The 10,810-nt window shown below is 45.8% G+C and overlaps 1 protein-coding gene across 1 annotated transcript in view; it reads left to right on the top strand.

Annotated features, from left to right (window-relative positions):
- Positions 1-3,503: 3,503 nt before the first annotated feature.
- Positions 3,504-10,810, top strand: part of Gfm1 (G elongation factor mitochondrial 1) — a 40,722-nt gene continuing 33,415 nt past the window's right edge. The window contains exons 1-4 of the mRNA XM_038347133.1: positions 3,504-3,712; positions 5,089-5,241; positions 6,614-6,746; positions 9,197-9,401. Of these exons, the coding sequence (XP_038203061.1) occupies positions 3,629-3,712; positions 5,089-5,241; positions 6,614-6,746; positions 9,197-9,401 (575 nt within the window). The 5' untranslated portion in view covers positions 3,504-3,628. The remainder of the gene's footprint in view (positions 3,713-5,088; positions 5,242-6,613; positions 6,747-9,196; positions 9,402-10,810) is intronic.

Below are 10,810 nucleotides of genomic sequence, written 5' to 3'. Positions count from 1 at the left end.
TACACAGTCCTGGCATTTGTATAAAACCAAATCACCAAGTATAAATGGCCCATCAATAAGAGGACGAAACATAAAATTCTTGTTCTCTAAGTAACCTTTTCTGTAAATGTTACTGAAAGTAGATGAGAATTTTAAGGAAAGCTTACTGTAAATAAAGAAACAAGCTAGTTCTACATCGGGCTAGGGAGTTTTGACCTTATGATCGAAAGGTCATTCTAAGACCCTTAATTGTAGTAATCACCCATTATCATCTTGTAATTAACATTTGCAATGTTTTTATAATATGTTTAACCTTCTCTGATCAGTTTTTCCTCATCTTTTATTTTTCATTTGGGAACAATCTTTACCTTAAGACCAAATTTTATTTTACCGTACAAACCCCTTTCTGGAGAGTTCTATCACAGTAGCTTCTATCACTACATCTTCAGCGTCAACATTAACTAGACCAGGGAGGATTTTGACTGGGAGAGGCTAGACAAATCAGCATTACATAATTTCATAAGTAACTGAAATCCATAGTCCTCATGCTTGCTCTAAATGGCTCAATTTTATGACTTTAGAAGCAAAGTCCTGACAGAATTTTTAAAGATTAGAGAGGGTAGAAGGGGAGAGGAAGGAAGGAGAGCAGAGAAAAATGTAGAGCTCAATAAAATCAATAAAAAATTAAGAGAACAAAAGATTAGAGAAAGGTATTGGGTGGTAGATATTCCAATGAAGTACGCAACACAGAGAACAGGTTATCCAAAATACACAGCTCCTCAGGTTGTCTGACATCCCTTCTTTTCCCTTTCCTCTCCACTGGGGGCTCTGCTTCTGCTTTAAGAGATGGTCTCCTTGACCCAAATCACAGGTATAATCAAAGCATATCATTGGCTGTTCTCTGGAAGTCCTGCTGTGTCTGGGTTCATAGCTGGCGGTAGAAGCACACTGCATACACAGAGCCCTCTGGTATCCCTCCGCTAGAAGAAAGCAACTGGAGCCGTTCTCACACGGAAAGAAGAATCCTAGAGCCTTGACTCAAGCTTTGGCCTCTACTGACAAAGCCTCCATCTGTTCAGGACTGCAATACCCCGGAAGTAGAGCTGAACTTTCCTTCCCAGAGCATTATGAACAACACTGAACAACACCAAAGTAGAAATAACAGCGACGATGGATTCGCGGCCCCATTTCCAGCAGAGAGGAAACATGGTGTGCCTTCAAAGGGTCCGTTTAGTCAGTGTGCTGAGAATGTACTGAAATACGGCAGGCGAGGGTAGTGACGTCAACCCAGGGCTCATCACAGTGACTCCAGGAAGATATGACCCTGTTGAGACGCAAAAAAAAAAAAAAAAAAAAAAAAAAGTGCAAGGTCGGGATAGCACCTCTGAGTGGCATCTACAGGATGTGCTGGGAGCTTTACATACAGGGGTAGGCAAATGGTGCCAGAGTGAGTGTCCTCATTGGCTAGGTCTAGGGGAAGAACAAAGATTCTGTTGCTGAAATGGAGACTGTAGGGGAAGGGTTGGAGGAGATCAGAAGCTCCACTTTGGGTGTCTCAAGTTTTAGGTGTCTTTAAGACGTCCAAACAGAAGCCTTACATGTGCAGTTTGGTAGACAGAAGGACGCATAGCTATATGACTGACAAACACTAAAGACTGTTTCGAAGGAGATTTATTGTAATTCATCGCTATCTACTGTCATTTCCCCATACTCTCTAATACTGTACCAATGTAGACATTTGTGCACTTCTTCCACTTAAATTGTTATAAACACTATCCCTTAATACTCAGGTAAAACAATCATGTTTAAATTTTTCTGCTTTTGTTTCATTTTGTTGAAAAGTGTTGTATGAAGGCCGCTTGTTTGTCCTGGCCACTCAGCCCCGAAATAATCACACAGAAACTGTATTAGTTAAATCACTGCCTGGCCCATTAGCTCTAGCTTCTTATCTGCTAACTCTTACATCTTGGTTTAACCCATCTCCATTAATCTGTGCATCACCGTGAAGTCGTGGCCTACCAGCAAAATTTGAGCATGTCTGTCTCTGACAGCGGCTCCAAGGCTTCTCCCTGACTCCGCCCTTCTTTCTCCCAGCATTTAGCTTAATTTTCCCCGTCTAGCTCTGTTCCCCTATAGCTCTGCTATAGGCCCAAAGCAGTTTATTTATCAATGGTAATAACAGCATACAGAGGGAAAACTCATAGCACCTCCCCTTTTCTGTTTAAATGAAAAAGAAGATTTTAACACTAACATAGTAAAATTACATATAACAAACAGATATTAAGCAAGAATTACAGTTACAATGTTTATATCTACTTTATCTTTTATCATAACTGTAACTATAACTATAAATTCTTCAACTCCATCAAAGTGCATTGTCCAAAACTCTAGAATTGACAGAGACATCTTGCTACCTGGACAGTACTCAAAGTTCTTCTGTACTGTTGGGACATCTATATTCAGCCTACAGGCCCATAATATCCAGCAGACTTTTCCACAAAGCAGGAAATTTCAAAGGCAGTTCCACCTTTGTTGGCAGTTTGTCAGTTGCTTTCTTCTGTGTCCTGCAGAATGTGTAACAGAGGTAGGTGGGGAAAACTAAACAGAATGCTGGGAGAAAGGAGGAGGAGTTAGAGAGAAGCCATGTAGCCCCACCAGAGATAGACACCACAACTTTACCCAATAAGCCACAGCCACGTGGCAATACACAGATTACTAGAAATGAATTAAATTAATGTGTAAGAGTTAGCCCATAAGAAGCTATAGCTAATGGGCCAAGCAGTGTTTTAACTAATACAGTGTCTATGTGACTATTTTGTGGCTGAGCAGCCAGGACAAACAAGCGGCCTCCTTACAACAGAAAAGGATCTCGCTGGGCTGGGGAGATGGCTCAGAGTTAGAACAGTGGCTGTTTTTCCAGAGGTCTTGAGTTCAATTCCAGCAACCACATGGTGGTTCACAACCATCTATAATGGGATCTGAAGCCCTCTTCTGGAATGCACTCGTATACATAAAATAAATCTTTTAAAAAAAAGAAGAAGAAGAGTAGCAACCAAGACAGATTCCTTTGTTGGGTTTGATGGTATACACTTCTAATCCTAGCACTTTGGAGGCAGAGGCAGGTGGATCTCTATGAGTTTCAGGTCAGCCTGGTCTACAAAGCGAGCTCCAGGAACACAGAGAAACCCTGTCTCGAAAAAGAAAAAAGAAAAAGGGTGTCACTTGTAGTCTTGACAGGCCTGGAACTCTATGTAGACCAGGGTAGCCTGAAAGTCATAGATTTGCCTAGTTCTGCCTCCAACGCGTTGGCGCATTTTCTATACAGCGATGAATTTTATCTTATTTTTTTTCCCCTTTAGAGACAAAGGGACCAGACTGTCCCCACTCAGTAGTAATGCCACCTCCCGGTGACAAGCCACTGCACCAACTGCACTTTCTCCTCCTGACCGGGAGACGGCGCGCTCACCCTGGAGCTCAGACCTAGCAGCCTCTCCCTCTGCCTTCCTCTAGCCGTCCTCCTGACCTTCCTCCCGGAAGTGCTCTGCGGCCCGGGTGGCCGGCGTGACTTTGAGCGCTTCCTGCTCAGCAGCCAGTGCAGAGCAGAGCACAGCCGAGCAGGAGCCCTGGAAGCGGTTGATCCAGACTTGCCATGCGTCTTCTGCGGGTCGCCGCGGCCCTGGGCCATGGACCGCTCCCTCGGGTCCCTGCCGCCCTGGGCTGGCAGGGGAAGCAGGTACTGATGCCCGGCGAGCTTGCCAGAGCCGAGCAGGTGGCGACACCCCTTCCCTTACCCGGGATCTTGAGCGGCGTTGTCCGCAGCCCCCAAAGCCCCTGGGTATCCGCACGCCAGCTCGTTCTTGAGACCCGCAGCTCTGTGCTAGGGTCCTCTGCTTCTTGATGGGTATGATCTACCTTAAAGAGAAGTGCCCCGAGTGAAGTCTGATGAAAAGTTAGTGTCCCGGGGCTCGAACCCCGGGTTTCTGACTCGGTATCCAGTGCTCTTCTGACTCCGGAGTGTGGTTGGATGCTCAGAACGGATGCTGTGCCGTTTTATTGGCGCTCAGCTTCCCGGTGCTCTTCTGCCATGTCTCCCTCTTAGGCGTATAGGCTAAACTTTGTAAGCCTTCGAAATGAGGTACTCCTCGTAGGGCAAGCATTGGTAGCTGTAGTGCCTTACCTGTCCTGGAGCCCTCGTTTGCTTTGCTGTCAGATGTCCCTGTAGTTTAACCATCCAAGCCCTTGTCAACTCTGCTTCTCCATGTCAGTTTCTCCCTTCCCAGAAGTGGTCGCAGAGCGTGTGGGTGTGCAGTTTTTTTGATTCGATAAATATAGCCCCTCTCCCCCCTGTAAAGTTAGCAGGAACAACTGTCACCAAAAAAGGTACTTCGCCGCTTTGTGTGGGTGAACCTGGGAACCTTTGGGGGCTGTCTTGAGCAGTTAGTGGTGTAGACCTTGTGTGTCCTTATACACCTTTGCTAGCCGTGAAGTACAGGAAGAGTGTGGACAGAAAACCCAAGGTACAATTTAATCTAAAACTTGTATTTCTTATTAAGGTGGTCCTTGAGAGGTATAGTTATGATTTTATGATATCCGGTGTGTGCTTTAAAACTAAGGTCTGGGCTGGGCAAGATAGGCTCAGACGTAAGGGCAGTTGCCAAGCTTGAGTGTCAGTCTTGAGACTCACGTGGTGGAGGGGTCTGATTGGATTCCTTCAAATTCTCCTTTTGACCCCCACAGGACTTCTCTTCCAGGGGAAGAGTTCAATTCCCAGCTCTCCCATGTCAGCTCAGAACAGTCTGTAACTCCAGTTCCAAGGGATCCAAGCCTTCTCCTCCTCCTACACTGGGCATGCCTGTGGTACACAGATATACATGCAAGCAAAACAAATATACAAAAAATAAACAAATCTAAAATGTTTAAAAAGCTAACATTTAGCAGTAGTACCTGTCCTGCTTTTAGTTTTGAGTATTATTGGGAATTAAATCCAGGATTCTGTATCTAATACCCCTTGCATTAAGACTGAGGAAAAAAAAATGTATAGTTTCCATTTTAACTGCGATCTCTTAGGAAAGGTATGTTAAATCGAGCTTTAAAAACTGTTCTTTTCAGGCTAATTGGAAGGCCTGCCGATGGTGTTCGTCAGGAATAGTTCCCAATGAAAAAATACGAAATATTGGCATCTCAGCTCACATTGACTCTGGGAAGACGACGTTAACAGAACGGGTGCTGTACTACACGGGCAGGATTGCCACAATGCACGAGGTGTGTGTCTCATGGTTAATTACAGAGTGATTAAGCACTTTGCTTTTATTGTTTTGGAGTTATAATTTTATAAGCGTCACACAACTGGGTCCTAGAGGGTTGTTGGCCAGAGTCACGTGTGCAGAGAGGGGAGGCCAAGCTGGCTTTATGCTCCTGTGATGATCTCCCTCGAAGAGATCGCTGTGAGCATCCTGAGTAAATGTGGAGTCAGTGTACACAGCTGGTACGGTAGTCCTAACCATTTAATGAAGGATGTGTGTTTATAATGTTAAATGGGAGTGAATTTCAAAGGTTGCTGTCCATGTAAAAAGTCCACAGCTCTCGTCTTAAAGGAAATAAAGATTGTCCTGGAGTCATTTTGAGTGACCATGGCCCAGGAACACAGATTTGGGCTACCTAAGATTCCGTGTTCTAGCGTGGAAACCATTTCATGTTTTCCAGAACAAGACTGGCTGTAAGTCAAGGCAAGTTTAAAATGCCTTGGTGGGTACCCCAGAGAGGCAGACATGAGATGTGAGGAACTGTTCTGTAGACCCAGGATGCTCTCTGATGACATTCTTAGTTTCAGGATTGGCAGAAGCCAGTGACCGGCTAAACACTGCTGATAGCTTCTAAGGGGTTTGTATCTGTTTATTACCATGAGGTACAATTTCAGATACAGAGTGGGTCAAGGAATGGCTGTTCCAGAAGGTTAAAACTAGCCCAACATAAGGTAATTAACTAAAGAACCTGCAAAATCCCAGTCTCTACAATACTGAAGTTCTGATCAGCACAGCAGTCTCTACAGGCATAGACTGCTTCATGGTCAGGCACAGCTTCTTTTCAGGGATTTTTGCTCATAGTGTTGAGTATAAGTTATATTAAAAATCTGTCAAAAATTATTTAAAATATTGACCCTTGAAAGATACTGCCATACCGTGGAGTAACTGTCTAAACTGTTCTTGAGGTTAAGAGCATCGTTAAAGTGTACACTTGAGAAGCTGAACCCTGACCTTCTGTGCCTCAAGAGTCCCTGTGGAAGAGAGCTGAAAGGCCTGGTGCCTGAGTCTCAGTTTGTGGACTGTGTGAAGCTAGCAGACCACAGGACAGAGGGAAACAGGTGGTTGCCCCCAAGTGCTCGCAGCTGCTGAAGGGGAAAAACAAACATGGCAGCCGAGACGGGGAAACCCGTCATTGCCTCTATGCCTGCAGGCCAGAAGAGGGCACCAGGCCTCATTAGAGATGGTTGTGAGCCACCATGTGGTTGCTGGGAATTGAACTCAGGACCTTTGGAAGAGCAGGCAGTGCTCTTAACCTCTGAGCCATCTCTCCAGCCCCCAAGATTTCTTTCTTGGGATAAAGGAAAACTCTGAATTTTTGTGTTGCTGTCTAGGTCAAAGGCAAAGATGGAGTGGGTGCTGTCATGGATTCCATGGAACTAGAGAGACAGAGAGGGATCACTATCCAGTCTGCAGCCACCTACACCATGTGGAAAGACATCAATATCAACATTATAGACACCCCAGGTGAGCGGGCCCTTTGTCTCCTGGTTTCTTTGGGCAAAAATGCACGTAGTTCTTCTGCTCTGATGCAGTTCATCTTCAAGCATCAAGTTTTAAAAGTACAAAACTGAATTCCTGTCAGATTTAGGACTTAGTGCACCTCATCAGTATGGGGCTTTGTTGAAAAATAACACAAGTGAGAAAGATGGGCTCCTGCCTTCAGCGCATTCTAGCATTCCCTAGGATCCTTTAGAAGTAGTCCTATTGACCTTCAGCCTGACGCTGGGTGCCGGAAATTGGTGAGGTGAGGAGTCTGCCGTACAATTTAAAGTGGGTGTAATGAGCACAGATTAATAGCGTCCGGGTAGTTAGGATTTTTAAGTTTGTTTTGGTTTTGGTTTTTTCAAGACAGGGTTTCTCTGTAGCTTTTGGTACCTGTCCTGGAACTAGCTCTTGTAGACCATGCTGGCCTCAAACTCACAGAGATCTGCCTATCTCTGTCTCCTGAGGGCTGGGATTAAAGGCGTGTACCACCACCACCCGGCCTGGGTAGTTAGTTTTTTGCTCAACTTGACACAAGCTAGAGTCAATGGGAACATAAAATGCCACCATCAGATAGCTTGTAGGCATGTCTGTGGACCATTTTATCAGTTGCTAACTGATAGAGGGCCAAGCCCACTGGGGGCATAACCCCCAAGCCCCTCCCCATGCGTGCATAGGTCACGTGAGAGCAAGCAAGTGCTCAACCTCCATGATCCTTGCCTTAGTTACTTTATCCAGGTTCCTGCTTTGAGTTTCTGTGTGGTTTCCCTTAAGGTGGACTGTAATCTGTAAGCCAAATAAACCCCTTCCTCCTCAAGTTGCTTTTGATCCTGGTGTTTTATCAAAAAAACACCAGAAACTGACTAATACAGAACTTGGGGCAGGTTGTGGCCCTGACAGACCTGACCTATAGGAGAGGACTGTGGAAGTACTTTGGAACCTTGAGCTGAGAAAGTCCTCGAGTTCTTAAACTCAGTGGTCTCTGGTAGTTGCTAAGAAGGTAGGGATGCTGGAAGGGATGCGGGTGAGGTGGCCTGACAGAGGGAAGCAAACGCTGCCTCAGGGCCGCTTATGTGATGCAGTGTCTTATTGAATTAAGAAGATGCAGTGTCTGGTCTGCTGGGGCTGAAGACTCAGTTGTGATTAGCAGGTACCACGGAAGACAGACATTTGCCTTGCTGAGAGACTCCATGCTGGTCAGCTGAGGGTGAGGAGTTAGCAGTAGTTAAGAAGACGCCAGTGTCACTGAGGTGAAATCTTCTGGGAGTAGCCCCTACGGTTAGCACACAGAAGCTGGGGGCCAGAAGGGGCCAAGATTTCATGCCATGCTGCCCACTGAACTTGGCATGAAAGACTCATCCAGGGAGTGCTTGTGTTTGAAGGCAGGGTGGGTATCAGAGAGGAGTCGAAGCTCGGCACTGTGACGGACGGCATTGGCGTGAGCGCAGCCTCGGTTGCAGGAGAAGGCCCAGGACTGACAGGGTCGAGAAGAGAGATTGAGGCTTGATAGGCTTAGCCCCGAAGAGATCCATAGGAGAGGCTGTGAGTGGAGGTGCAGCCCAGTCTCCGTGGAGACCCCAGCAGTTTGGAGGTGCCAGTGTTATGGGATGACCCCAGCGACAGCTGACAGCTGCAGAGTGTAACCGGCCTGAACCTAGGCGAGAAGCTGTATGCATTCCGGATGGTGGAGCCGGAGGAGTGAAGGCACCCAAGCCCTTTGGAACTTTTACACCTTTGGCTTTGATTTGATTGTGTCTGTGTCCTGACTCTTCCCTGTTAGAGAGGAAAGCGTTTAACTTGTGTTTTTATTTCACAGAAGCCCACAGTTATGAGATCTTGGGTGTCTTAGAGAGACTTTAGACTTCTAAAAGAGATCCAGGTTTTTAAAGACTGAGGCTTTTATAGTTATGATCTATATTATGATACTGATATTAACATGAGATCTTGGGTAAACAGGAAAAGAGATTATTGTCAGAGATCATTGTATTAGTTTGCTGGGTTGACAGTCATGTCTTGCTTAGTTTTTTGTCACCCTAACACAAGCTAGAGTCTAGTGGGAACAGAGAGCTCGCTTATGAAAACACCTCCATCAGATTGCCTGTGGGAAATTCTGTGGAGCTTTTCTTAATTGCTAATGGATAGGCGGGCCCAGCCTCCTAGGGGAGGTCTCCCTGCTGGTCAGGTGGTCTTGGGTTGTATAAGAAAGTGGGTCGAGCTACCCATGAGGAGCAAGTGAGCAAGCAGCCCTGGGCTCAGCTCCATTCCTGCCTGAGTGTCTACCTTGGCTTCCCCAGATGGTGGACTGTAACCCGGATGCCAGATTAGCAGTTTGTTCCCCAAGTTGATTTTTGTCAGTGTGTTAGCCCAGCAATAGGAAACCTCAGGACAAATAAATTGTATATTAAACATTCTTTAAAACCCTCCTCATTCAGGGCACGTGGACTTCACAATAGAAGTGGAAAGGGCCCTGCGGGTGTTGGATGGCGCCATCCTGGTCCTCTGTGCCGTCGGTGGGGTCCAGTGCCAGACCATGACTGTCAACCGCCAGATGAAGCGCTACAACGTCCCCTTTCTAACCTTCATCAACAAGCTGGACCGGATGGGCTCCAATCCAGCCAGGGCCCTTCAACAAATGAGGTACTGAGCCTCGGGAGTGCTGGTCTGGACAGCCGACCTCACATTCAGACAGTTAATTCAGTTATTAAATTGTGTCTTCAAGTTTTTTTTTCTTGTTTCAAAAATGCATTTCTGTGAGTCTTGGTAAATGGAACCCAATCTCAGTGGGTGAATTTACCCTGTGGTTCTTCACTGCCTTCGCTGGGAAGTGGGGAAAACCCATCCTATTTCTGGGGTGGCATGTGTGTGATAAATGGGGTGCTTATGCTACTCACACGTGGGAATCAGGACAACTTTGTGGCTTGGGTCCTTTTACAGGGCTCCAGTATAGTTGAATTTTGAGTTATCAAGTTTTCATGGCAAGTGTGTCTAGCAGTTGAGCAATCTTACTGGCCCAGACAGAGTTTGTGAGGTTAATTTTTAGCTCATGACTCTGATAGTCACTTGTGTCTTTTCTGTTATTTAGCCTTTTAAAATACTCAGCAATTATATAACCAATTTCCATAAATTTTTTATTATTGTAACTTTTGTCATAGAGGTACTTTACACATCTCTAAGTTTATCTGCAGATGTATCTCAGATCTCTTGCTATTACGTGTCAGGCCTTGGTTTAATCCCAGCACTACAAAAATATTAATCTAAATTAATTTAAATCTTATTTTCTTTCCTCTGGTAAGTAACTATTCTTGGATATTAATACTTTTTAAAAAAGATATTTTTGGGTAGTTATTTATGTGTCTGTGTAAGTGTTCACCACGTGTGCCGGTGTCCAGGGAGGTGAGACAGAGGTATTGGATCTCCTGCAGCCACACTTACAGACAGTTGTGACCTCCCTGGCAGATTCTGAGAAACAAATGCTGGTCCTCTAGGGGAGCAGCAAGCCCTTCTAACCACTGAGCCAGCTTTCCAGCCCCAGATGTTAGTACATGCCTTACACTCACCCCTCTTCTGTAAGCTCTTGACTTCCTTCAAATACTAGTCATGTCCACCCCGTTCTGTCTGCAGCGACACACGGAGACCTCGCTTACACTGAGCGGTGCCGCAGAGCGTATCTCTTCTCAACATGGAGTTCCCGTGTTAACTGTGTGTGCACGTTAGCGGGCTCTGTTTTCCTGCGAGAACTCCCTCTCTGAATGGCTGTCTTTCTGTCACTTGACTTAAGAATGAGAAGTGGGCTGCCATCCCACTGTCCCACCGTCTTTAACCTCCTGGCCGTTGATTTTCTGTCTTTCCCTTCTGCTCTGCATGAGCGTATTCAGGAGTCTGGGGTGCAGGTTATTTCGGGTCCTATGCTGTTCAGGGTGTGTCATGGCTCCCTGATTTGGATTCTGTCACAGTTGCTTTCTTCTCCCCTTACCCATTGCTAACATCATTTTCAGTTCTCCAATGTCTGCCGTTGCTTTTTTTGTTTTGGTTTCGGCCTTTGGTCA

This window comes from Arvicola amphibius, chromosome 11 (genome assembly GCF_903992535.2).
Source record: "Arvicola amphibius chromosome 11, mArvAmp1.2, whole genome shotgun sequence".
Taxonomy (NCBI): Eukaryota; Metazoa; Chordata; class Mammalia; order Rodentia; family Cricetidae; genus Arvicola; species Arvicola amphibius.
The sequence above is the reverse complement of the archived record's forward strand: the minus strand, read 5'-3'. Positions and strand labels throughout refer to the sequence as shown.